The sequence below is a fragment of the Bos grunniens genome, chromosome 19, assembly GCF_055505025.1.
Source record: "Bos grunniens cultivar Pamir isolate PY7600 chromosome 19, Bosgru_T2T1.0, whole genome shotgun sequence".
Lineage (NCBI taxonomy): Eukaryota > Metazoa > Chordata > Mammalia > Artiodactyla > Bovidae > Bos > Bos grunniens.
In genome coordinates, this window is record NC_141183.1 from 24,409,896 (window position 1) to 24,437,418 (window position 27,523).

The following is a 27,523-nucleotide window of genomic DNA, read 5'->3' on the forward strand; positions in this document are numbered from 1 at the left end:
AGGATAACTGCCCAGGAAGAGACCAGGCTGGACAGTGAGGTGGAGTATGCATACCCTTGGTGGTGACCAGCAGGGGGCCCCTCGCTACGTGGAGGGTTCCAACACCTCTTGCTTCTGTTTGGAAATGAGCTGCGCTTCCTTTAGAGACAGGTATACCTCTTCCTGAGGATCATAGTAGTAGAACTTTCGGATATAAGAGATCAGAGGCCTACGAATAATACAAAAGAAGGGTACACACAAGTGTTATACAGAACTTAAAAAAGAAAGATCACCTTTATTCAACCCTCCCTTGTTTTCATTCCCTATATGGTTGAGACAACACCAAAGAGTCTCTGCCAACTTGAGAAAATTCCCACGTTCTCACTTATTATAGTTCTGTCTCCTTCACTCTTACCATCTCCACTCTACTCTTCACAGAGTCTGCACAAGGGAAAGTGACACACGCACACACCTTCCTCCTTCTTGGCTGTACTGTGACATTTCTAAGGTAGGTGCTAAGACGCAGGAGAAGTGAAAAATGACGCCTGGGAGTTGCCAGGCTCTGCCTGTACACTCCACTTGCAGGCCTCACTGACACTTTAAGTAACCCTCCATTCCTGCTCCGGCTCTAAAGACCCCATCATACTTAGGCAGTGGGAGATCCGGGATGTGATCGATCCGGACGAGCTGTCGGATTCGGAATCGGCAAAGGTGCTGGAGGGATTTGACATTGCTGAATCGGGACACTGGATAGAGCAACTGGACTGGAGTTGGTGGCAGTCCTTCAAGAACAAAAACCGAGAGAAATATTCAGATGAGACAAGGCAGCTAACTATATATAATCTTCCTCATGAAGAGAATCCAGGGAAGGGAAATGGTGCTTCTTTACAGTTCACATATGTCTTCTGTGCAAAAGCGCCCTTCCACAAAACTTGGTTTCCATAGTACTGCTACCATATTTCATACTCAGGGGAGCCTATCCTCTGGCAGGGGGCTTCCCCAGCCTGACTTCTAACAACTGAGAGTCTTGCTCTTCAAACAGTTCAGTGAAAAATGTCAAGCTAGAGACTTTGCTTGGAGCCAAGTGGCCAATCTCAGGCCCAAGGACAACAGTCAAAGGCATCCTTGTTGGGAATGGGAGACACTTGTGTAGCATCTAGAGTATCTTGGAAGGTGAGGACTCAAAAAGGCTGTTCAGAGGGGTCCCCACCAAATTCCAACTGAGAGACAGTAAGCAGAAGGCAGCAGCTAGGATCAAATTTTACAGGCCGGTAACACAGTCACTTACTTCAAGCCTGGACAATCAGGTTTAGCTACCTTTTACTCCCCGTCAATCCTCCACCCCCACCAACCACCCTTCTTACTTCTGAAAATTTAGGTTGGGTACAGGAACAGAAAAAAAGATGATAATACTTTTTCTTTTTTAGATAAACAGCTTCCAAATAATATTCATATTGGTTAACTATTTTTTTAAAGGTTCACTTTAATTGTGTGTGCTCAGTTGTGTCTAACTCCTTGCAACCCCATGAACTGTACCCCACCAGGCTCCTCTGTCCATGGAATTTTCCAGGCAACAATACTAGAGTGGGTTGACCATTTCCTTCTCCAACGGATCTTCCCGACCCAGGAATCAAATGAGCATCTCCTGCGTCTCCTGCTTGGCAAGTGGATTCTTTACCACTGCGCCACCTGGGAAGCCCAGGATGTACCACCTGGGAAGCCTAGGATAATACTTTTAAAAGAAAAGCAACTACAGTAGCTTGGGCAAGCTGGAGTTGGTACTGTTCTGTGTACAAGTGCCTGCTGACTAAGGCCAGTCAAGCCCAATGGAAGCCCCACACTCATGTTTCATCACAGTATCAGCAGGCTCCATGCTGGGAAATTCCAGCCCCCAGGGGTCAATGCCACAGAATGGAGACACCCACAATGGCAGGGACATTGAAACACGTTCAAGAGAATAAAGAATACTCTTGTTTCAATAAACAAAGGACTATGGAAGGTAAGCAAACTGCTCTCAGAAAGAATCTGAGTTGCAAAACCTTTGAAAGAATTCTTTTCTCAACCATTGTTGAATCAAATCAAACTCTGTAGACACAACTTGTTGGAAAATAAAATATTTTGGGAGTTTAATTTCAAACAGTTTTAAAATTTTGTTTGAAGCCATGAGAAGAAAAAATTAAAGCTTGCAGATTGTCTCCCAAAGCCTTTTCGTGGTTGTTAATAACAGACTTTCTAAAAAAATTGAAATACATTTCATGCTATATAAGTAAGCTTATCTTAAAATCATTTACCTCAGTCTTCAAAGCTGTGCTCCCAACACATACCACTATTACCCCCCACTGCACAATGAAGAAACTGAGGCCTACTGAGCTTAGAGAATTTGCTCACAGCACAGAACCAACAGAGCTGGCCTTCCCTGAGCACTTGCTCTGTCTGAGGAAGAGTTTAGCCCAGGGAACCTCAAAGGAGGGCTCTCCAGGAGTCTTCCAGAGCATCTGCCCGTGTGACTGTCTTAACAGGGGGTGCTGTCAAGACAGTCACAGCTTCTTGATTCAGGACCAGTCTCTCTTAGTCCTTGACTTCTCACCCCTATCTCTTTAAATCTAACGCTTATATTTTTAAAGCACTGTAACCCTCACCCTCAGGGGCTGGTTCCCCGGGGGGTCGAAACCAGGACTTTCTGCATGTAAAACTGACCTGCTAACCACTACACGATGGAAACACAAGCTCAGATCACGAGCTCCTTATTTCAAAATTCAGGCTTAAATTGAAGAAAATAGGGAAAATCACTAGGCCACTCAGGTATGATCTAAATCAAATCCCTTTTAATTATATGGTGGAGATGACGAATAGATTCAAGGAATTAGATCTGGTAGAGTGCCTGAAGCACTATAGAAGAAGTTCGTAACACGGTATAGAACGCAGTGACCAAAACTATCCAAAAGAAATGCAACAAGGCAAAGTGGTTGTCTGAGGAGGCTTTACAAATAGCTGAGGAAAGAAGAAACGGAAAAGGCAAGGGACAAAGGGAAAGATACACCCAGCTGAATGCAGAGTTCCAGAGAATAGCAAGGAGAGGTAAGAAGCCTTTCTCAAATGAATAAGCAAAGAAACAGGAAAACAACAGAATGAGGAAGACTAGAGATCTCTCCAAAACAACTGGAGCTATCAACGGAACATTTCATGCAAGGATGAGCATGATAAGGGACAGGAACAGTAAGGACCCAACAGAAGCAGAAAAGATTAAAAAAAGGTGGCAAGAATACACAGAAGAACTATACAAAAAAGATGTTAATGACTCAGATAACCACAATAGTGTGGTCACTCCACCTAGAGCCAGACATCCTGGAGTGTGAAGTCAAGTGGGCTTTAGGAAGTGTTACTATGAACAAAGATAGTGGAGGTGATGGAATTCCAGCTGAGCTATTTAAAATCCTAAAAGATGATGCTCTTCAAGTGCTGCCCTCAGTATGCCAGCAAATATAGAAAACTCAGCAGTGGCCACAGGACTGGAAAAGGTCAGTTTTCATTCCAATCTCAAAGAAACGCAATGCCAAAGAATGCTCAAACTATCAAACAACAGTGTTGATTTCATATGCTAGCAAGGCTATGCTCAAAATCCTTCAAGCCATGCTTCAGCAGTATGTGAACCAAGAATTTCCTGATGTACAAGCTGGGTTTACAAAAAGGCAGATGAACCAGAGATCAAATTGTCAACATTTGTTGGATCATGGAGAAAGCAAGAGAATTCCAGAAAAATATGTAGTTCTGCTTCATTGACTATGCTAATGCATTGACTGTGTGTATCACAAAAAAATATGGAAAATTCTTAGAGATGGGAATACCAGACCACATTATCTGTCTCCTAAGAAACCTGTTTGCAGGTCAAGAAGCAACAGGTAGGACTGGACAAGGAACAACTGATTGGTTCAAAATTGGGAAAGGAGTATGACAAGAGTGTATACTATCACCCTGCTTATTAACTTCTATGCAGAGTACATCATGAGAAATGCCGGGCTGGATGAATCACAAGCTGGAATCAAGATTCCAGGAGAAATACCAAAAACTTCAGATATGCAGATGATACCACTCTAATGGTAGAAAGTAAAGAAGAACTAAAGAGCCTCTTCTACTGCTACTGCTAAGTTGCTTCAGTCATGTCCGACTCTGTGTGACCCCATAGATGGCAGCCCACGAGGCTCCACCGTCCCTGGGATTCTCCAGGCAAGAGCACTGGAGTGGGGTGCCATTTCCTTCTCCAATGCAAGAACGTAATAAGTGAAAGTCAAGTCGCTCAGTCGTGTCCGACTCTTAGATACCCCATGGACTGCAGCCTACCAGGCTCCTCTGTCCCTGGGATTTTCCAGGCAAGAGTACTGGAGTGGGGTTCCATCACCTTCTCCGAAAGAGCCTCTTGATGAGGGTCAAAAAAGGAGAGTGAAAAAGCTGGCTTAAAACTCAGCATTAGAACAACTAGGTTCAGGGTATCCAGTCCCATCACGTCATGGCAAATAAAAGGGGAGAAAGTGAAAGCAGCGGCAGACTTTATTTTCCTCGGCTCCAAAATCACTGTGGATGGTGACTGCAGCCATGAAATTAAAAGAAATTTGCTCCTTGGCAGAAAAGCTATAACAAACCTAGGCAGCCTATTCAAAAGCAGAGACATCACTTTAACAACAAAGGTCCATATATACTTAAAGCTATGGTTTTTCCAGTAGTCACGTATGAATGTGAGAGTTGGACCATAAAGAAGGCTGAGTGCTGAAGAACTGATGCTTTCAATTTGCGGTGTTGGAGAAGACTCTTGAGAGTCCCTTAGATACCAAGGAGATCAAACCAGTCAATCCTAAAGGAAATCAACACTGAATATTCATTGGAAGGACTCATGCTGAAGCTGAAGCTCCAATACTCTGGCCACCTGATGCGAAGAGATGACTCAATGGAAAAGACCCTGATGCTGGGAAAGATTGAAGGCAGGAGGAGAAGGGGATGACAGAGGATGAGATGGTTACATCATATCAGCAATTCAACGGACGTGAATTTGAGCAAATGACAGGAAATTAGTGGAGGACAGAGGAGCCTGGTGTGCCGTAGTTCATGGGGTCCCAAAGAGTTGGACATGATTTAGCGACTGAACAACAACAAAAGCCCTCATCCACCCACATACACCACTGGTTGGCCCTCTCCTCATATACCATTAAAAAAAAATTCACACATGGATTTCTCTCCTGAATATATTTAAACTCAAGTGGTTTTAAAATGATTCTGGGTTCAAATGCCTCTTTGAATTTTACCTTTTCACTCATATGCTTTAAATATAGTCTTTAGTAAATTACACTATGATGAACAGAAAGCTTTTAGAAGGTTGGGGTAATACTGCTAAATTCAACATGACGTTTCAGAGACAAAAGTAATTTATGTACCTAATTATTTATTCCCAAAGACAGTACTATAGGACTTGCACTTAAAGAGGTCAGGATAATAGTAGCATACAATTATCTGACTGTTTGCTTACTTAAATTTTAATGACCACATATACTTGCCTATTTAATTGTGTTATTTTTAGACTTAGGTTCACAAACAGCAATTTGAAACCTGTTAATTCTCTGATATTCCCTAGTGTCAACTTGACTGTTCACTGTTTGCCCCCAAACACAGCAAACCATTGGAGCTCTGATATCCAAAGCATGTTCACAGAAGAGGTCAGAAATGGAGATAAGTCCAACATAAGACACCAGTGCAGCTGAAAGGGAAAAGCAAGATACAACAGTGGTCATGAAGAACTTTCCTCTGTCCTCATGCCAGGATGCCATGCACATATCCAATTTTCAGCCACTTTGCTCTTTTCTCTTTCCCCTAAAAGGACCAGGGTTAGGCATGAGGGCTTCCCAGGTGGCTCAAGTTGTAAAGAAACCAGCTGCCAATGCAGGAGATGTAAGAGGTATGGGTTTGATCCCTGGGTTTGGAAGAACCACTGGAGGAGGGCATGGCAACCCAGTCCAGTATTCTTGCCTGAAAAACCCCACTGACAGAGGAGGCTCATGGGCTACAGTTCATGGGGTTGCAGAGTCAGATACAACTAAAGCGACTTAGCACGCATGCACACAGGCATGATGAATCTCTTTCAGAAAAAAAGTAATAAGAATGTCTTTCCAGTCTTGAGCACCCAAACACCCAGGTCTTTCTCCCACAACAAACTATTCCCTGAAGACCAGAAACTATTCCCTGAAGACCAACCCCAAATGTCTGTTAACAGGACTGAATTGAGAAATCTGAGCTACAAGGAAAATATATCACTGAACAATTAATTATAGTCTTAATGATGGTGCAAAAGAGGAAGCAATTGATTTCCTTAGAGTGTCTGACTCAAAGTGTGATTAAAAAAACAAAAAATATTTTCTCTTCAGGCACTTCAGAGATGATGGAGATTCTTCCAACTAAGAAGAACACATTCAAGTTGAGTTTGGCTCTCACAGCATCAGAAGTTTTGTGCTAATCCAATCACATTCTCTTTTGGAGACTGCTGCTTGGTGTTAGGTGTCTAGCTTACTACTGTGAATTGGACCAGACTGAGATGTAATCGGCAACCTCAGATTTATCATGATCATGCTCCAACACTGTCATGAGAAGAGATAAGGGACAAACCAAGCTCAGGGGCCATTCTTTTGACCAATGATCCCTCCCCCAATTGCTAGTTATTCTACTTATTAAATTCTTTTTGTTCCTCACTTGGTGCCATCTAGAACTTTCATTAGGCCTGGCTTTATAATCCCTATAATCCCTGGCCTCCTTTTGCACGAGGCTGGATATGCTGCTAGTACATTCAGCTCTAGATTTGAGCCAGAAAAACCTGACTCTGCATCTTGACTCTGTAATTCACTGTGCATCGGTTTCTTAATCTGTATTTTTAAAAAGATAAAAAAGGAGGGAGAGACTGTATCATTCCTTCAAGGGATCTCATAAGGGTTAAATGAAACAGTACGAGCCCCTTGTAGGCAGTTACCAGCAACCCAAAGTCTAAACAAAAGGGCTCCTTTTACCATCCCCTGAGTTATAATCCCTGGTATAAACTGACAGAGCTCAACCTAAATCTAATGACTACCACCTCCTCACGGGAATCCTCTCCCCTAATAAAGTCAGCCTTACAGAATGCCTAGACCACTGATAAGCAAAGGGAGGCAGCAAACAATGGTAAAGGAGAACGCTGACCTGGTCTTCTTGGTCCCAATCTTCCAAAGAGAAGTCACTTATGGTCTAGGGGCAAATACTAATTTGCTTTCCCTTCTCGATTTGATTACAATTTTAAGTGCAAATAGATATCCTACTTGTATCCTAGAAAGACACTCTCCACTCTCCACTGTGTTTATCCACAGATAAACACAATTCTGACTTCTTTATGTCCTCCCTTTATGCCAGGAAACTCAATCTGCAACTTGCTTACTGCTATTTTTTTTCCCATAGCAGAAGGTGGGAAGTAAAGCACAGGAGTTGGAGTCAGCTGGGCATTGGTTTGAATCCTGGCTTCAGCACTAATTAGCTGGGTAACCTTTAGAGTAAGTGGCTTCACTTTTGAGACACCCTTAGTTTCTTCATTGACAAAATTTAAAAAAAAAACAAACTTTTTTTTTCAAGAGACCAATCTATTAGCTAACTTTGAGGCTGTTGCAAGAAATTAAGAGATATTTAATAAAGATCCTGACAAAATACCTGGCACATGGTAGGCAGGCACATAACAAATTGCAGCAACCCCTGCAGGTACTGACCTTCAGCAGTGTTAAAAATCTTACTTAAAATTTCTGCAGACAAGGCACATTTGTGGAATGAAATGAGCTATACCTGAGGAGTCTAAGATTCCATGAAGTCTCTCAATACTCTACAAGTGATACATGCTCCAGACTCCAGAATCCTCTGAGAGGATCCACCCACAAACAGAGATGACTACCCACCCTGTTCCTGTCAATCGCCACCAGGCTTTATATAGACTTTAACATGGGCTCTTGCCTTCTCTTCCTACCTGACCCCTTTTTGAAGCTAAGAGCTCTCTGAGGGTAGTGTACGTGCTCAGTCGCATACGACTCTTGCGACCCCAAGGGCCGTAGCCTGCCAGGCTCCTCTGTCCATGGGATTTTCTCAGCAAGAATACTAGAGCGGGTTGCCATTTCCTCTTCCAGGGGATCTTCTTAACCCAGGAATCAAACCTGTGTCTCCTACATTGGCAGGGGGATTCTTTACCACTGAGCCACCTGGGAATCCCTGAGGTGGAGAAGTAGCTTATTTTTGATACTGAGTTTATTTGATACTGTTTATTAAATAAACACCCCCCAAAAGCCACAAACTCTAAAAATGGCTAGGCAGAATCAGTTCCTATAAGAAAGGATTCTAACTTTTTCCATTTAACCAAGTCAACTGCATGAGACCCAACTGTGCTGACAGCACCGATGCAAGTAGTTAATGAAGTGAGAATTAATACAGTTCACACCCTGTCATGCCTTACTGAAATCACCAAGATTATAAAACACATTCCTGTAACCTGGCTCAACTGATGTTCCTGATATCATCAGATGTTACTGATGTTCCGCCGGAGGCGTCCCTATAACTTCTTTTTAGAGCAATTTCTTGACACCTAGTTTAAGAATCTTAATTTGATTCAGTGGGAAAGCACGATGTTCTCATTTTAAGTTCTGTTTCTATCTTACAAATTCCTCATTTTACTTTTTTCCAACATTATAAAAGCAGATTCCTCCAAACCATCCCTTCGCCCCAGCCTTCAACAGAGATGATATAGATACCCCCTATTTAGTGGGCAGGATAGGTACTGCCAGTGCTCCCAAACTGAGACTAGTCTCTGAATTCAATACTGGCAGGGATACAGGACACAACAAAGTACTCTAACAAAAATTTCAGTACAAATGCACAGAATCCAGGGCAGACTGCTATTAAATTCAGCCTCCTCGACACTCCCATTTCTAGTGAAGACTCTTACTTTCCCAGTTTCCCATGAAAATGACCCGAGAGCTCTCTGTTTCACATGTAAATGTGAGATGTCTGGATCAGGAACAAGGAAAGACCTCTGAAAGTTAAACGTGAATACATGACACCCAGACATCAGAGGCAGGATCAGTTTTCTCATTCACGTGCTCAGAGAAGCAAAGATTCCTTCTCAATATGTGTGTTAGTCAGCCGTGTCCAACTCTTTGTGACCCCACGGACTATAGCCCACCAGGCTCCTGGCGGATTAACGTATAAGGACGGGATATTACCCACTAGGCTCGAGGAAGAGTGGATGCTACAAGAGCCAGGAAAAAAAGCTTTAAGTGTTTCTGGTTTGGGGGTTTTTTGGGTGAGTGGGTGCAGGAGTGGAGGTAGAGATCCTGCATGATCATACTCAAGTAAGTTAAATAATTAATATAAAGCTTTGAATAACTGTGGGAGAAGAGGGAGGGGAGAGGTGAGGAGTGGATATTATGCTTGATCATACCCAAGTAAGTTAAATAATTAATGTAACGATAGCCTTACCTGGAACCCTGGATCTCAAGAAATAGAGAAACTTCCCATTCTTGGAGTGCATGATGGCCCTCTTAATGAACTCCACCACTGATTGACAGCGATCCTCAAACTTGGGATGACACCACAGGCTGAAGGTTCCTGCCATGGAAAGTTGAGGAGAGGTAAAAATGCAAAACTTACTTTAGGAAGACTTGAGAAGCTGGCTCGAACATTTTAATGATTTTCCCTCCTGGAAAGGTAGCTTGTGGTCAAGCTGAGTCAGAGGTCCCTGTTCCTGCTTGTTCTACAACTAATGGAAAGAAAGATGTTGCTTTTAATAATATATAAATTAGGTCTTACAATGTTTCTGTTAAACAATAATAAATTTGAGTCAGAAAAAGATATAAAAAGATTTTGTTGAGTATGAACATTAATCTTTAAACCACAGACCATAAAGAAAAGGCAGCTATGCTAAAGTGAGTTTAAATGACATTCCTCAAGAAAATTTAAATCTTCAAGTATGCATAGAATAGGAAAGACAAGAACAGCGGTTTTGTGGATCTCACTCATTCATGTATATGTTAAGCACAAAAATCAAATTCTAAGTCTTTTCCTTCTGTAACTTCTAAAATCCCAAACCCCAACGTATTACAAAGATCCCACCCCAAACTTTAGAATCCCAAAGGCAAAAAGCAATCTGAACTCCCATAGCTTAAAAAAAAAACAACAAAAAAACTTCAGCAACTAAAGCACTAAATCCAAGAGAGTCACAAAAGGGATACTAATCACTCAAGAGAACTGCAGATTTGAGAACCTTGGCTACTCTTTCGGGATCACTTAAAAAGATGAAGACAAATGTTCCATTGCAAACTGGCAACTGAAAGGCCCAGGGCTTCTATTAAAAATTCCATTTATTCAAGGCAGAAAAGTTCCTTTGAACAAAAAGTAATTGGAGAACCATTTGAAAATACTCTGGGATAGGCATCTCGCCTATCGGGAACCTAGAGGTCAAGCATTTATTCATCATTTCCATGGCCTAGTCATTTATAATTTCAATAGGTTTATAAAAGCACTTCACTCTGAAATGCTATGTTTTGCGTTTTGTTTTGTTTATTCGACTTTTGCTTTTAGGAACAGCAGGAAAACAAGTAGCAGTCTACCCCAGTTCTCTAATTCTCCCAAGTCTTTGGACTGAAGTTCCTTTCTCTTCATGCATCTTGAAAGCAGAGGTGGGGGCAGAGGAAACCATGGACAAAGCTATGCTGACCTAAACAGCTACTTCTTGCCTAACAAGAGAAGCAAACCAAATTAATTCAGCAGAACGCGGCTGACAGCAGGAAAGATACAGTGGTGCCTGAGAAGAGCATGAAAGAGCCCCTTACATGAAATGCAGTATCTCATACAGTTCATTTAAGATTGATCACATGTGGGAAGAGCAAGAAGAATCGGAGGGGCAAGTCCATAAAACTCCCCAGAGTTCTCCACATTTTTTAAATTTGTAGCATATTGCAGGTATTTTGACAAAGTATGTGTTAGCCAGCCCCGCCACCAATAACCATTACAAGTTCGTGGCCCAAATCAAATACCAAATATCCTGATGCAAAGTCCATCCAGACAGCAGTACTGAACAAGTCAGCTTCTCGACATGACTGGAATATTAAGCACAACCTGACCACAGAGGAAGACAGACGGTATGTTGATTCCACAAATTCTCATAGAGTTTTGATGACTATTTCCTACAAGACTACAAAGCTGACCAGAAAAAGACATAATTATCATTGATGTGACTGCCGTGCAAAGAAATTCAGAACAGAACAGTCACAGGATCAACAAATTCTCCTCTTTATATACATGACTAATATCTCTAGATGGTAAGTTTAATCATGAACCAAAGCTTGGGAGAATTTGTCTCATGGTCCTAGGTTATTTCTTCCTGCTACGAAGAGAGTTTTACTGGCTTTATTCTGTTCTTCAATAGTCTTCTTCAGACTCTATTTAAGAGACAAGATGCTGAGAAAACTTTTAAATGGAACATGTATGTTCCTCACCATCCCCACCAATATTTCTCGTGATCGAAATCAGTGCCCATATATCAATATTCAGTTGAGTCCCTGAGATTTTCCTACCTACTCACAGTTCCATTTCTGTGAATCCTTCCAATGAGAAAGTCAGATAGCAAAGGTAGAAAAAGCCAAAGGGGAAAGAAGGTTTCCTTCAAATGCCAGCACCTCTCACCTCTGTAGTGCTCCATTCTGGTGTGGTGAGTGATACCCTGTGATCGGAAACTGAGGCTCAGGATATAACGAGGATCGGAGCTGTCTCGTACCAGAAAAGAACCATCAGGCTTGCCTTTCAGCTTCATCTCTGCATCTTCCCAATTCATTGGCCCCCAATACCAACCACACTATCAAAGAAGTGGCAAGGTGTTAGAACACAGAAACATCAAAGTTTTCAGCACAATTACTCTGACCACAAGAACCCCCCATTTCCCAAACACTGCAGTAGGTAGAAGCTGGTAGGAGTGCCTCAACCATTAGCAATCAATATCGGGTTCATCACATTTTCAGGCCTTCAAAGTAACAGAAAAACTTTACAGTTCCATTACCAAAGCCCTACAAAGAAAGATGAGGGACCTAGGTCAGCTTAGACTATGTAAATATTTCTCCATAACTTTTCTCACCAGGTTCAGATGTTTTTTTCAGATTCAATTTTACAACATCTCATAGAACTAATGATAGCAACATATTGTTTTGTCACTGTAAATACAGAAGCAAAGAAACTACTCTTCCTCTAAAAAGAATAAAAGGGGAGCCTGGCTTAGAATTAGGAGAATGTGACAGGAGGCAAGCTGCCAGTCCTCAGGTACCACCTACCTTCTCCAGCTCTCGAAGGCTAGCCGCAAAGCTGCTCGAGTCAGGCCGGTAGAGGGGACACTGGAGGTGCTGCGGGGGCTGGCTGTGCAGAGATTCAGCTGCTCGGATGGGAGCTATCCGGGGAAATGCATCTGCAGGGCAAGAGCGCAGTGGTCACATGTTGCTCCTTATCATTCCCAACCTCAAGTAGACCCTCCCTCCCCCCAAAACAGAGATGCTAACTGAAGACGGGCAAGGCATTAGAAGCTAAGCTGGAAAGGGTGGAAGCCAAAGCAGTGCGGAAGAGCTGGATGGGCTGGGACACAAAGCTGTGTGGGCTCGTGTAAGCTGTGAAGGGTGGGTGGGGGCGTTTAGCCCCAGGAAAGGGGGAGGCAGCAGCTCACTAACCTGACTAAGGTGACTACTTCAGGGCCTGCACCAGCCTAGAGCGATTCCAACTTCTCCCACCTCGAGGTGAAGTGCCGGTAAGGCAGCCTTGGAAATAGTGACTCTCTTAACTTGCCCAGGAAGAGCAACGATTTTGCCAAGCAAGTAGATTTTGTCAGGCAAGTAGAAAAGAATGCTGATTTCATTCATTTTATTCTTTGGGCACTGGGGGCTGGTCAAGCAGGTATGGGCTACTGAATGCTTGGTACTTATTTACAAGGCTGCAGTAAATGCTAAAAGCTTAGAAAGATCACAGAACTTTGAAAACCAGCAACATATTAAACCTCCTCACTCTACTGAAATTAAGGCAGTTTCCTAAGTGATATTGACTCGAGGATTGCAAACAAGTTTCAGTAGCAAAGAGACAAAAAAAATCCAACAGTCTTTTATCTCTACCAAAACTCAGATTTGCCTCCATAAAGAAAACAGGCTAAAATAACCAGTGCTTGGCCTCATTTCCAAGGAATTCTGGTCCAGCCAAGGGGATATGATTTAAGCTTTCTCCTAAGTTCTTTTATTTCCATAAATAGATCTTTCCCATCCTTCAAAAGTGTTTCACTTTGTTCTCCCCACTCTTGCAAGTCTTGCCTCTAAGCTAAGCTAACCTGGGGCATGGGGTGGAGGAGGCGGAGGTAAGGGGAAAGACTGCAGGGAAGACCCCATCGGAGCCACAAGGACAGATGTAGGCAGCGTCCCACTGATATCATCTAGAAGAGAGAACAAAAGCAAGAGGTTCAGAAATACGGGCACAGAATGAGCACAGGGAAGGCAGAGGAGAGGGAAGAGGATCATCAGGCTGCCCTCGGGGGCAAAATGGCCTGAGCTTCACCCTGTCTTTTTTGCACAGAGGGCCACAATCATCTTAATCTGGTTTCCTTTGCTTGAAAGTAGGAAAGTAAGGATATCCCCAAAGCTGCCCACTGGCAGTAGATTCAGAACAAGATAAATACTCTTTATAAATAAATAAAGATTGAAATAATATATGGACAGTAGATGTTACAGCATGCAGGTAAGAGACCCACTTAACCACTTTGGAAATGAGAGGGGTGCTGAGAATGGGACAAGAAATATAATAACTGGGTCATCATTAGAAACCCAGGAGTCTGTTTGGTTCCTGGCAAAGAACAACAGGTCGACAGAGCTCACCCTCCCACAGGGCAAGAAGGAAGAGGGGAAGAAACTATACCTAGGAGGCTGAGGCTTCTTCTTGGAGGAGGAGGGGGAGTTGGAGGGTGTGGAGAGGTCAGGCCCCGCTGAGAGATGTCCACGTCCACAAGAGACACTGTTTCACCTGAGGGATTCACGGAGCAAGCGTGTTACAGCAGCACCTGGCCCAAAGCCACGGCCAGGAAGCAAAGGGAGGCAGAGAGCAAGCAAGGGACGCCAGAGGTCCATGGCTCTCAGAAAGTTCAAAATCTAATGCTCCCACGGCTGGAATCCCCCTAGTCCGGACACCTGAGAAGTCAATTTTAAATTCCATTATTCCTTTACTCTGTTACAGATCAAGGATCTTTAAGACAAAATCATGGGATTGACAGTGGAAAAGCCAACTAATGCTGGCTCTGCCACTGAGGATATAACCTTGAACAAGAAGTCTTCTTTATTCAAATGGAACCCACATCATTCATTTTTACAGATTTATGTATCAATTTTTGCCTCGGGGAGCAAGGCTAGCAACTTTTTACAAGCCCAAATGGACACGGACAGCAAGCACTATTAAAATACAAGAACTGTTAAGCTGAATCCAGATAAAGGTCCCAATGTTAGCCCCAACTTCTTCCTAAATGGGGTTTTCCACATCGAGATTTTCCAGAATAGTCACTCCTAAGAGGCCCAACCATTTCAGATATCAACTAATTCCTAACACTTGAGGCTACAAAGGCTGAGAAGTACATTTACAACCCTGATAATTAATTACTTCCACAGTCAGGCAAAAGTCAGGTAAGCTTAGAGGAAGCTTCTCAGTAGGAACTGGGGCAGAGGGAGGTACACATGGTTTGTCTTACTTTCCAGCATGTTATGCAGTTCTGTTCTCTACCACATTCACTCCTTCTTGCCACCCAGCACAGCTACCCTCTCTCCTCATGAATCACCAGAGAATGAAGGCTATTTTATCAACCTTCTGTTGAAGGTCGCAAAGAGTCAGTTTGTTTTGGTAGATCTTATCCACAAGTCAGAATTTGGGATTTCTCTAATTTGGCCCGTAGGGTGTTATTTCCAACACCTTTTTCTTTTGTAGGAAGCTGAATTAGCCCCTAGCTAGAATCTTAATGTTCCCCAGTTAAGAAAATGAGGTAACAAATATCTCTAAAAGACCAGAAACTGGACATTCAGAATCTAATACAGTTTGTGGTGTTTTTTTTTTTTTTTTTTCCTCCAACAAAGGTCTTGAACACTAAGACAAGCAGAAAAGCTCTTCCAAAAGCCATCAGTGGAACTTCTAGGAATTCATCACACAGCTTAATTACTGAGGGCCTAGCTGCCCAGGGCTTCCCCTGTGGCTCAGCTGGTAAAGAATCTGCCTGCAATGTGGGAGACTTGGGTTCCATCCCTGGGTAGGGAAGATCCCCTGGAGAAAGGAAAGGTTACCCACTCCAGTATTCTGGCCTAAAGAATTCCATGGACAGTCCATGAGGTCTCAAAGAGTCAGACAGGAATGAGCGACTTTCACTTTCACTTTAGCTGCCCAGAGCAATGCAATGAGCCCAGGTTTCCGGAAGGGTCAGAAAGGTCTAGCTTGTAGGTAGTATAGCACTTAAAGGAAATAACTCAAGACAGCTAAGGTTCTTTGAAATAAGAACATGGGACCTGAAACTACAAATGTGGGTTTCATTACTTTAAAAGGGAAACAACTACTAACTAGAAAGACATTCTGCTACAGGGTAAGATCCTTTAATTCCTTGCTTGGGCTAAGAACAGAGGTCCTCCTTCTCCACCGGTGCCTATTACAGGCACCAAACTCACCTGTTCTGACAGTTCACAGCAGTCTACTCAGTAATGGGGGTTCCACTAGACTGTTGAACATTTTCCTGAAAATGTCCAGTCCCAGATCATAATTCTTGTAATCATCTTTTTCAAGGGACACAATATCCAACAGAGTTTGAAACTAGGATTCGGGTTAAAGGACTCTCAGCCACACCCAGTGAGGAGCACTCAGTTTCTGAAACTTGAGGCTGTGTGCTCCAGATGTCCTTTTCTACAGCTCATTCAAGCAGAAACTCCACACCTGACTCAGAACAAAAGGTTTCCCTCTCAGAAAAACCTCCCCTTCAAAGGAGAAGGTGAAAGGATATTTGACCACTTTCTTACTTTAGCAACTGTGTTCCCTGCTGCATGAGGAGAGACTTAAATTAGATCCAATAAGAACTCTTAACAGCTGCAAGAACTGTTAGCTCCCAAAATGGGTAAGACAAGAGTTCATGTGATTCCCCTTTGCCCAAAGTCTTTAAAAATAGACCAGATCATCGTGGATCATGTTTATTAGATAATCCATGAACTCCCTTTGGAAGCAGGCACAGGAACTATATGACTTCCAGAGTCCTTTATGTGCTATGAGCCTATAAATTTGTATTTCCTACTTTTAATTTATACGTGATGACCCTGAACTAAAGCCTGCATAACTGCCAGGGCCACCTAATTACCAGCAAGCAGTCTCTACCTCAAATTATAAAGCATCCAAAGTTAAGAACACATTCCACAACTTAAAAATAGCGTCACCCCAAACCCAGCAGGCAGGGAATGAAGAAAATAACTGCAGACATGCCTGCAGCTCCCTCTGCGATGCATCTGCAAGTGTTTCCTGACACGTCTCAGAACAGTCCTGCTTTTAGATGTTACAGAAGAAGAAACAGATCACCTACCTGTGAACAGCGGGCTGAAGGAGACTGGAGAAAAGGCACTTTGAGTTCTTGTCAACCTGGGTTTCCTGAGGGGCGAGAAAGCACACAGAGAATGAGGCGGAGAATGCACACACATGCATTTAAATCACTGCAGCGCTCAATCCCAGATGCACTGAAAAATAAAGCAAACCCGAGTCACTGTCAACCACGCTTTTGTAATAAAGACTAAAATTTAAAGAGGGAAAAATAATTAAGGCGATTCCTTAGATAGATTTGGCTACAGAATTCACCAGCCTACAAAGCAATAAGAAATCTCTTTGGAGCTTTCCACACCCATCACCTTAAAAGAGTAAAACATCTTGAGTGGTAATTAGTAAGTCCATTTCTAGAGGAAGGAATTCAGATGCAGAGTTGATTCTCACAGGAAAGCCAAGAGAAAGGCTCTTAATCTGAACAGGTGCCACTTCAGAGCACCAGCTTTCCCTCTGGGCCTGCTCTTAGGAGCAGGAGATCCCAAAGTGAACCAGGCAGGATTTTTGGATTTGAGAATAGAACTACAGGATATACATGCAATCTTCAACCAGTAAGGCCTCTGATTTCTGCAAAATGCCCCCAAGCCATGGGTCAAAGCCAACAGCCAACAAGGGAGCCTCTTCAAGTTAAGATGCTCTGCCTGGCACCCAAAGAAGCTGGCCTCTTCTTTTTTGAGCTGCCAGTCATAGACCCCCCCACCACCCCATGCCTGTTCTTGATGCTGCTCCCAAACCAGCTGGAAAACCCAGATCTCTGAAGACACACCAAAGGTAACTTCACATTGCACCAATTTCAACTGGCTTTGGGTGAGAAATGAAATGAAAGGAATCCAAAAGACTGATAAAAGTCTTTCTGATAGAAATGTGCTAATCACCTCAGGATGACTGAACTGACTATAAGAGAAAGAAGTGGAGGTGATGAAAATATGCTATATCTTGATTGTGGAAGAGGTTATGATTTTGACATCTGTCAAAATTAACAGAACTAAGCAATAAAAAAAAAGGTGACTTTTAGGTGGTATATAAATTGTATCTCAATAAATAAGCCCTTAAAAAAAAAATCCACCACCAAATTAAATGCCTGACTCTACACCTTAGAGCTGGCTCACTTTCCAAAATTACTCTCACCCAAAGGTTTAAATAAAACTTCAACTGCACCAAGAGATGGGGAAAAGCAAAGAAAATCCAAAATGAAATCCTACTTTGAATTATTTGACTTTGGATGATCTTTATGCATTTATGTTTTAACGGAGATGTCTGTGCTTCTCAGAACTCACTTCAAACAGAATTTCAAAACCATACTGTGAAGACCTTACTCAGAAATAGCTGAGATGCTGGATTCCTGACCCATCTCACACTCCCTCTGTAGCCGCCTCCATGCTGAGACTTGAGAAGTCTAATGACGGTGCCGACTGTGAACGCCCCGCCCACAGCACACACAGGAGAGGTGGCTGCATCAAAAAAAGACAGGCGCACACACAGTCCCTCTATTTATAAAAGTTGCTTGTGGCAGTCTGCAGCTTAGTCCCAACACTCCAGAGGTCTGGGATGGAAAACGAATTCCACTGGACATTAACTTTAAGACTAAAGAGTGTCCAAGCTGATTTCTATTCGGTAACTTGCGGATACAACATTAAACTCAGCAAGCAGAAACCTGAAGCACTGGCCTCTCAGAGGGTTCACACCTCAGCCATTTGGCTGGTTGCCTCTTTTCAAAGGAAGCTGCAATGCTTTGCCATCTGCCCATGCTGAGGACGAAGCTCCTCGGTGCCAAGCGCTGAAGAACAGCAGCACCCAATGCACACATCCTGCCGAGGCCTCCTCACTCCAGCTCTTCTCCCCATCCCCGACATTTTGAAGAAGAAAATCACAGTTTCTAGGATCTAGAAAAAGAAATATATATGACTCTAAACCCAGGCAGAGCCATTTGAGCATCTCAGAATGGTTTTTTTCGGACAAATAAGGAAGCTTAGAGAGGTAGAAGGTCTAAGAGGCTGAAAGGCCAGTAACAAATATAAGTGCTTCCTTCTCTCTTTGGGGAGATATTGTCTAACTAAAAATCCAAAGCAGTTTCCCTCTCAAGGATCCTGAGAGCATTCTAATGGCAGTCATTCATGGAAAGACCAATCTAGACAACTATAAAAAACAAAGCAAGGGAATGATTAACATAAAATTGAGGATGGTGGTCACACGGGGGAGGGGGGAGTTGTAATCAGGAAGCCACACTCAGGGGTCTTCAAAGATACTGATAACATGTTATTTGTTAAGCTTAGTGATGGTTACCTAATATACATTTCATTATTATTATAGTATATACATTTTATAAATTTCTTTTTGTATATCTGAAACATTTAAAATGATAATCATTCTAAGCTAGATATGCTGTTTTTTGGAAACCAACAAGAATGATATGGCTCCAGGTAAAATTTTTAACTAACCCTTCTATACGACATTCCATATTATTCTCCTCCTCCCCAAATCACCTTGACAAGCATTAGGGTACAAAGTTAAGCCACTGTAACTCTGCCAGTGGACTACTTGCATCTTAGCAGCAGAAAGACCTGAAGGATGATGTCAGTAGGACTGGTGGGCTATGCCTCAGGTGGCAAGCAGAAGACCTTAGGTCTTCTCTGCGGCTAGCTGTGCTTTGTGTCAGCTATGCACTGCTTGTGCTGCGGGTAACAAAGACATAGGATGTCTCTGTCCACTTCCACTCTGCAAATTACTAATTAAATGGCAACAGATCTGTGGGATAAAAGGAGTTAAAAACATTAGACTAGACAGGTTGACAACACACTGATATAACTACTGGCCACTTTTCAAATTCCTTGAAACCTAAAATACAAACAATGACATAGTAATGCTCTTTCTCTCTTGTCCATAAATCCCCTCTACAGTGTCCTAAGACTTACACATGTCCTTTGCTAACTTTTAATGTAGGATCCAAGTATCAGGTTTTGCAGCCACAATTTACCTCTGCCCCTGTTAAAGCACACAGTGCCAAGTCCGCCAGCCTGTGCCATTTCCAACACATCACAAGCCAGTGTCTGTTCATGTGCTACAGGCACAAAAACCATGTGCTCGTTTTTAGTTCCAATACACAGACATCTGTGCAACAAGGTCAGATCCAAAACTCCACCATAAACCAACTAAAGAACCTATGGAGGGAACTTCCAGGGAAAAGCCCAGAGGGGTAGCCCAAGATCTAAAACCTTAGAAATGATGTCAGTGGGCAAAATGTAAAGGAGTAAAAGACACAAGACTCAAAGGGACAGAGATTTCTAAAGCCAGGTTGCTCATTCCAAAACAGAGCTGCCAACCACAACCACTTCATGGAAAAATAGTTGAAAAGATCAACAGAATATGGACCCAAAACCTAAACACAAAGGCAGACCCTCTTCACCACACCATAAAATCATTTTTCTCTCAGTATGTCATGCTCTTTCTCAAAAAGACTCTCTTAGACCTGAAGACTCAAGAAAACAGAGAAAAGGGTTTCTCGGGTCTGCCAGGTCTATCCAAGACAGCAGGGCCCCAAACTGATGCCAAGGCAGCCTTTCTTTCCAAAATTGTATCTTTTTTCCCAAACAAATAGATAGGAAACCACTACAAAACTGTTCTCCATTTTTCCACCTCACAACTATGAAGACTGCCAGCAATAGCCTCAATCGTTAAGTAGGATTAAAAAAAAAAAAACCCTTGAGAAATGAACAAGGTACCCATTTCCAACCAAATGTGTATTATGGAATGCTTCAAAAAAAGTCGGGTTGAATGCTATTTCTCACCAAATACAAAGGAAGACAATCAGCTAAACATATGTGAACCAGACAAGGGAACTTAACTGGTTTTCCTGAAATAGCAATCCTATATAACACCGAAGCCCACAGGCATCAAGCCCAGCTCTCTGAATTTCAACATATGTGTCTTACACAGCCTAGCCCAGTTCTCCAGAACAGAAACCTGATTAGCTGGTGAGCCCATGTATTCCTTCACTTCAAGAGTTCTCTAAGTGAACTCATACTAGACCTCAGGACCTAAGACTCAGTGTATCCAGGAAGGTCAACTTAGCAGACTCCAAAGCATGTGAAAGGAACTAAAGTCTTGTTTAATGTTAAAATATGAGGGACTTCCCTCGTGGTCCAGTGGCTAAGACTGCAGGTAGCCTGGGTTCAATCCCTGGTCAAGGAACTAGATTCTTGTGTCCTGCAACTAAAGATAGCAGCCAAATAAATAAATATATATATTTTTTTAATATGGAAACTGTTAAGTCTTGTAAAATGATCATGGGGGACTTCCCTTGTGGTTCAGTAAGACTCTGTGCTTCCACCGCAGGGGGTGCAGGTTAGTTTCTCTGGTCAAGGAACTAAGATCCTGCATGCCATGCAGCGCTGCCAAAAAAACACAAAATTTAAAATAACTGTACGAGGGCTTCCCTGGTGGTCCAACGGTTGGGAGGCGGCCTGCCACTGCAGGGAACACAGGTTCAATCCCTGCTCTGAGAAGATCCCATATACCCTGAGGCGAATACTGACTCAGTGCTCCAGAGTCCACAAGCCACAACTACTGAAGCCTAGAGGCTGTGCTCCGGAACAAGAGAGGCCACTGCAATGAGAAGCCTGTGCACTGCAACGAAGACTGGCCCCCACTCACTGAAACTAGAGAAGGCTCGTGCACAGCAATGGAGACACAGCACAGCCAAAAAAAAAGACTGTTGGAGATACTTTCTCGTGACAGCTGTGGGAAAGGCAAATACTGAGAAGAGCAAAGAGAATCATGCCTAGAGGTTACTGCAAAATCCCCAAATTATACAGCAAAGACCGCAGAGACTCATAATTAACTCCAACCAACAATAAGAAGCCAGGGATACACCTTCTGGCAAAGGGCTGACATTTCTCATGGCTTCCAGGTCCTACCAATCGAAACAAGAGAACAAGCTAAAAATCCAAACTTATCCTTCCTCCCAACAGGGCAGACTTACTGAGGTGTAGAGCCACAGAAATCACAACTACCCTGGCCAGACTTACAAGTTTCTCACAGCTGCAAGACTGCCAGCAAGACTGGCACATAGTAAGCTATGGAAAAGCTAACGAGAAAATCTAACAGTAAATCCTAAGCATTTTTTAAAACTTCACCAGTTCTATTTTACTACCTCTCCTCCAAAGGCAAAAAATATCCCATCTTAATTTCTCTTGTCTTCACTCTATTCCTATAAGGTCAGGAACAAGACAGGAATCACTCCCATTTTACAGATTAAAAAAGGAGGGAAGCATGAAGAAAACAAAATCGGGCTGCATCTCACAGGTGATGTTGGAGTCCTACATGGAATCCAGATGTTCACATTCTCTGTACAACATGTGCCTCCTAACAGCAGTCAACCAAACGTTCATACATGAATACCTAGCTCTTCTCCAATTCATCAGAAAAAGTTCTTGGACCAAGAAATGTAATTCTCCAGTGCCCTGAACTAAGCTTCTTTGCAGAGCTACAGACCAATTTGCTCTGCAGGAGAAATCGGTATTGTGCTTAGCGTGAGGGTTGGTGACAGAGCAGCCAATGACCATTAAATTCTGCTTCCAAAGGCAAAAAACCGTATAATGTTATATACCTTTTCCTGTTCCTAATCTATTAGATGTTGCAGCTAATTTCACGCCACACCTCATATTTGGTGTCTCTGGAATCTTAGACCAAGTCCTGGTCAATATGGAACAAAGGCAGGACAAACCACAAGAAAATTAGCAATCTATCCTAGGTCATTACCCACAGCTTCAATCCTGCCCTGCCCCCAGCAAATGAAAATTTCATCTACACCGCTAAGTGGAGCATCGAATGAAGAGCCTACCAGAAAAAAGCTGCTTCAGCAGCCACATGCTTTTTCAGACCTGAGCTCCCAGCGTGAGTTTATTGGGAGGCAAATGGTGAAACATACATTTACCTGAAAGGACAACACGCCTCAACTTACTGGTTTCTTCAGGGAGTTTAGGTTTTGTCTGATCCCAAGATGAGACCCTGGCAAGCTGTTCAGAAAAGGCAACAAAATCAAACTGACCAGGAATTTCCTGGAGGTCCAGTGATTAGGACTCCACACTTCCACTGCAGGGAACACAAGTTCCATCCCCCCAGGCCATGCGGCCAACAAGAATAACAAAAAAGTGATCCCATACTTTCCTCTTGGAGTAAAAGTTCCTTTGAAAGGAGAAGTCCATGGATGAGTGATTTTCAGTCCAGATCATATGAGGGAGTTTTTTTTTAATTCAAATCTTGGGGCCGTCTGATCTTTTCCCAAAGCTCCCCATGTGATTCTGGTGCACAGTAAAATTCTCAATTTGTCTACCTGTTTTTTAGCCTTGGGTTGTGGCTACTGGTGCATCTTATGAGCTGCACCAAAACCAATTCCAAACGTTCTAAGAACCCATTCAGCAGTGCAAACCACAATGGCAGTTACCACAAGAGAAAATCTAACACTGGATGTCAGAGAGCTGTCTGCACTTCAGAAATGCAGAAAAAAATCTATGTCTAAGTTTGGAATTTTCATCAACTGGGGTAGAATTCATGTACAGGTGGCCCAGTGGTATAGAATCTGCCTGCCAATGCAGGACATGCAAGAGATGCAGTTTCAACCCCTGGGTGGGGAAGATCCCCTGGAGCAGGAAATGGCAACCCATGCCAGTATTCTTGCCTGGAGAATTCCATGAACAGAGGAGCCTTGTGGGTCGCAGAGTCAGACAGGACTGAGTATGCATGCACATCATACTTAGAATTCTCATACAGGTTTGAGAACAAGGCTATTTTCTATTCTCACAGTGGTTAGCACACAGGCTTGAGATATCAAGTATGTCTAAGTAACCAATCAAGAAAACATTAAAATTTTGACTAGAGATGCCCAGATGACTGCTGGCCTACAACTACACAAGTTTGTCACATCATTTGCATGCATGAGTGTGAAGGGGGGTGCTGGTACACAGAAAGAATAAGCAAGGTGGTCAAACTCAAACTTTCTGCCCCAAAGGCCACACCTTTCCAGCAAGCTTCCTGCCAGGGGTAATGGTAGACACAAACCTTGAAAAAACTTTAAAAGCTGGGCCGGGGTGGGGTGGTTTCAAATCATCGCCCAGAGAGATGCTAACCAGCTGAGAAGTGGGGGTGGGGGTGGGGGGGTAGTGAAGGCTGCTCCCACAAACAACTCTGACTTTTGGAAGATATTACCACCTTTAGCCCCAAGTCTCTGCCTCCTGATGAAGGCCACACGTTAAGAACCGTCAGGATCTTTTTTTAGCAGTAGAATAAAAGGGAAATGAAAAGAGAAAAGGAAGTTTGTCAGCCAACCCTAATGCCCCCGAGCCGGTCTCACCTCCCCGCGTCCAGCTCCCGGCCCGCAGAGCCGCCCATGTCTGTCAGGCTCGCAGCTGAAGCAGCCAGCTCTCCAGAAGGCCTCTTGCCGGCCCCATCCCCACCGCCAGAGCCACCGTTGCAGCTCTTCGTGCGGAAGAGGCGACTGAGGCGGATTTTGAGGGAGCCCTTCCGAGAAAGGCCGGCGAGTGGCCGGAGGGGCCCAGGAGGCGGCGGCGGCGGGGGAGGCTGCTGCGGCTGCTCCCCTCGACTCAAGCGCCCGGGAGGGACCAAGTCCTGCATCGGGAAGGGCACCGGGGGTAATTCAGGGCCGGGGGTCTGCAGTAGAAGCCGGCCGCCCCCTCCTCCTCCGCGGCCCGGGCTGCTGAGCTCCTCTTCCGAGCAGCTGTTAGTCTCCAGGCTCTCTGCCTCCGACTCCAAGCCCTCCAGGACCAGCAGCGCGTCGCTCGTTTCCGTGGGGTCCTCCCCGGCCTGCGGGGCGGCAGCAGGCGGCTGGGGCTGCGGAGGGGGCGGCTGCGGGGGACACGGGCACGGGCAGCAACCCCCGCCGACCGTCTTGACCCCCGGCCCAGCCGGCTGCCCGAGCCCCAGAGCGGCCAACTGCGCCTCTAGTCCAGCCGCCGGGCCCCAGGTCCGCTCGAGCGCCAACCCCGGCGGCAGGGCCTTGGGGTCCAGGGCACAGCGGTGCCGGGGACAGAGCAGTTCCGAGGGTCCCGGCTCCTGGGCCGCCTCCGCGTCCTCCTCCTCCGGCGGCCGACCCACGTTGCGGAACACCATCAGCTGAGGCGGCCTGGAGCCCCGCGGGCCGGGCCGCGCGAGGAAGGGTGGCGGCGCGGGGCCATGGCCCGGGGGCGGCGGCGGCGGGCCTGGCTCGGGGGCCGCCTCTCCATAGCCGAGCAGGCGGCTCAGGACGCGGTACGAAGCGGCCGCCGCCGCCGCCTCGCCATCCCGGAGCTCGGCCCCCTGCATCGGGGAGAGGGAGGGCGGGCGGCTGGGAGCCGGGCTGGGGTGGGGACTAGGCCGGGCCCCGCCGGAGCCCCGCCCGCCGCGGCCCCCGGAGCGACAGCGCTAACGGCCGCCGCGGCCTCTGCCTCATAGAGGGGGCGGGGGGCGCGCGGAGCCCAGCGCGAGCCCAGGCCGCGCGTCGCCGCCACCGAGCACCACCCCCAGATGGCGTCACTTCCGGGAGATGGTGGTCACGCCCCCTCCCCCAGGGCTTGCTCGCCCTGGCCTCTTCAGAGAGTGACGTTGCGCGAAGCCTGGGCCGCTATTGGTCGTGAGCTGCTTCTCGCCTGGCCTTTAGTCCTCAACCCGACCCTAGTTTTTCACTTCCCGGGCGCTCTGGGCGAAACCACCCCTTCGGGTGAGGGTAAGGTGGGATGGCCCTGGAAAGCCTGGTATCGTCCTGGGAGAGAGCCGCTGGCCTTGGGAGGACAATACCTCTGGCTCTGGTCCTACCTATGCAGCTTGCGACGTGTGACCGTGGCCGAGTCATTTGTTCATTGACTGTATCCCCGCCTTGGCATCCAATGAATATTTATAGAATGACACGTGAGGAATATGTTCTAGAGCCAGGGCTGTGCTGATAAATGTTGAACAGCCGACTGTTGGGAGAAAAGGGGAATGTATGCATATATATGTACATAAATTTATCATAAATTGTACTGATGTAAAGGATATGTAACAGAATTTACAAATAATAATGCACACTTGCAAATTCTTTATAACCAATTTATTCTCACAGAATACTTTCATTGGCTTTTGCCAAACTCCTATATGGGTAGCCAAACTGGTTTCTATTGAGGCGGGGAATGTAATTGCGACATGGTTATTGGTTGATGTCCTCTGTCAGTGTAAGAAAAAAATGAATAAACAAAGACGTCTTAACTGTCAAATATGGGAGCAGCTTCCTTGCTGATCAGAAAACAGTTTTTAAATAACTGAAAGGATGTTTCCTCAAGCTTTGTCTATCCAGAACATAATGGCTACAGACATAATACATTCATTTAAAATCTGAATTATTATTCTTCATCAGTTTCTTAAATCTAGATAAAGAAAGAAACAATAAATCAAGTCCCTTTCTGTAGTGTTTGCCAATTCTATGGTGCAAAGATTCCCACCAAGGCTGGTTTCAGTCTACCATCCTGACTTTATTGAATATAGAGAATACTATTATGTGGTAGTTTCATATTATGTAGTAGAAACAGTAATACAAATAGCCTCAAGAGCATAGGTAAATAGTAATAGTAAGATTATTAAGAAGTGATGAGTTTGGGGAATTTATTACCTTTGTTTTTAATACATTTAATTATAAGTTTGTATGATTTGATTTTCAATAATTGGCTGTGTTTAACAACTGGCTTACAAAATTTCTGAAATTTTAACAATTGTCTTTCACAACCCAGTCCCACATCACCACTACACTTCAGTTTTCTCATCTGCAAACTCAGGATAAGGATTGCTCCTTTGCTTACCTGCAAGCATGCTGTGAAGATCAAACAAAATCAAGCCTGTGTAGAGGAGGAGTGACTGGAGGCAGGGAGACCAGTTTCTGCAATCATCCCATGAAGAGATGTTGAGGGATGCAAAGGATAAGGAGGAAGGATCATCTAGCAGTACTGAGCAACTTTAGTACCTGAAGGTGCATTGAGGGGTCGATAGTCTAGCCATCCGCTCTGAGTTTTACAGCCAGAGAGACCTTTTAAAACTGTATTCGCCAGTAACCTGTGATTATAACCCTCTGTGGTTTCCCATCGTTCTTAGGCTAAAGATAGAACTCCTTAAGGAGGCCTATGGAGTCCTGTGTGATCCGACCCCTGCTTCTCTGGCCTCATCTTCCACCAAGCTCCACCTTGTTCTCTCTGCCCTGCAGTTCCAGGAGCTCCCTGGGTCAGGCTCACACGTTATGGCCATTGCATAAGTGATTCCCTTTTCTTGAAAGGCCTTTTCCCTCCATTTTTTGCTTCCTACTCATCCTTCAAGTTAAACTTACTCCTTTCTACCTCAGGGAAATCTCCTTGCCTGGGTAATTCCTCCTCACTGAGTTCTAAGACTACTCTTTTGTTGCACTTAATTGCACAAGTGTGATTTGTCACCTGTCTGTGGAGTTATTTGATTAAAGTCTGTCTTCCCTACTAAACCATCAGCTCCGTGAGAGCAGGGGTCTAGTTTGCTTTTTGTCCATCATGGACTTTCCAATGCCAAGGACTGCCTGGCACAGAGTAGGCCCTTGATACATGGAATGATTGTTCCATGCTTGTAAGAGACTCCTGATAACAAATTGATCTCTGATTCTGCACAACAGAATTAATAACCTCCCTTGCCCATGAAAAAAACTGAAGTTACTTACCTAAGGTCACAGAGTCCATAAAGGTGCAATGGAATTCAAAACCAGTTCTGATCCCAAAGAGTATATTTTCTACCCTCTCTCCCTCAGCTCCCTCTTAGGTGTCACTTAAATTTCTGGAGAAAAGAAGAGAAATTGTTATAGGATCATAGAACACCAGAGGCCTAAGAAGACCATCCAAACAAGACCCTGGTT

The 27,523-nt window shown here is 44.4% G+C and overlaps 1 protein-coding gene across 4 annotated transcripts in view; it reads right to left on the minus strand.

Annotated features, from left to right (window-relative positions):
• Window positions 1-25,078, minus strand: part of SOCS7 (suppressor of cytokine signaling 7) — a 34,091-nt gene extending 9,013 nt beyond the window's left edge. Inside the window, exons 1-9 of one of the 4 annotated variants that reach the window (XR_015147662.1) lie at window positions 23,984-25,078; window positions 16,625-16,689; window positions 13,951-14,055; window positions 12,726-13,471; window positions 12,339-12,469; window positions 11,701-11,869; window positions 9,496-9,624; window positions 626-761; window positions 55-208 (exon numbers count right to left, since the gene is read on the minus strand). Coding sequence is in view for 3 of the 4 variants with exons in the window: in XM_086357992.1 (XP_086214118.1) it covers window positions 85-208; window positions 626-761; window positions 9,496-9,624; window positions 11,701-11,869; window positions 12,339-12,469; window positions 13,370-13,471; window positions 13,951-14,055; window positions 16,625-16,689; window positions 23,984-24,951 (1,929 nt within the window). In the remaining variant the exon portion in view is untranslated. The remainder of the gene's footprint in view (window positions 1-54; window positions 209-625; window positions 762-9,495; window positions 9,625-11,700; window positions 11,870-12,338; window positions 12,470-12,725; window positions 13,472-13,950; window positions 14,056-16,624; window positions 16,690-23,983) is intronic. The other 3 variants (XM_086357992.1, XM_086357993.1, XM_086357994.1) reach the window with 3 other exon arrangements.
• Window positions 25,079-27,523: the final 2,445 nt, after the last annotated feature.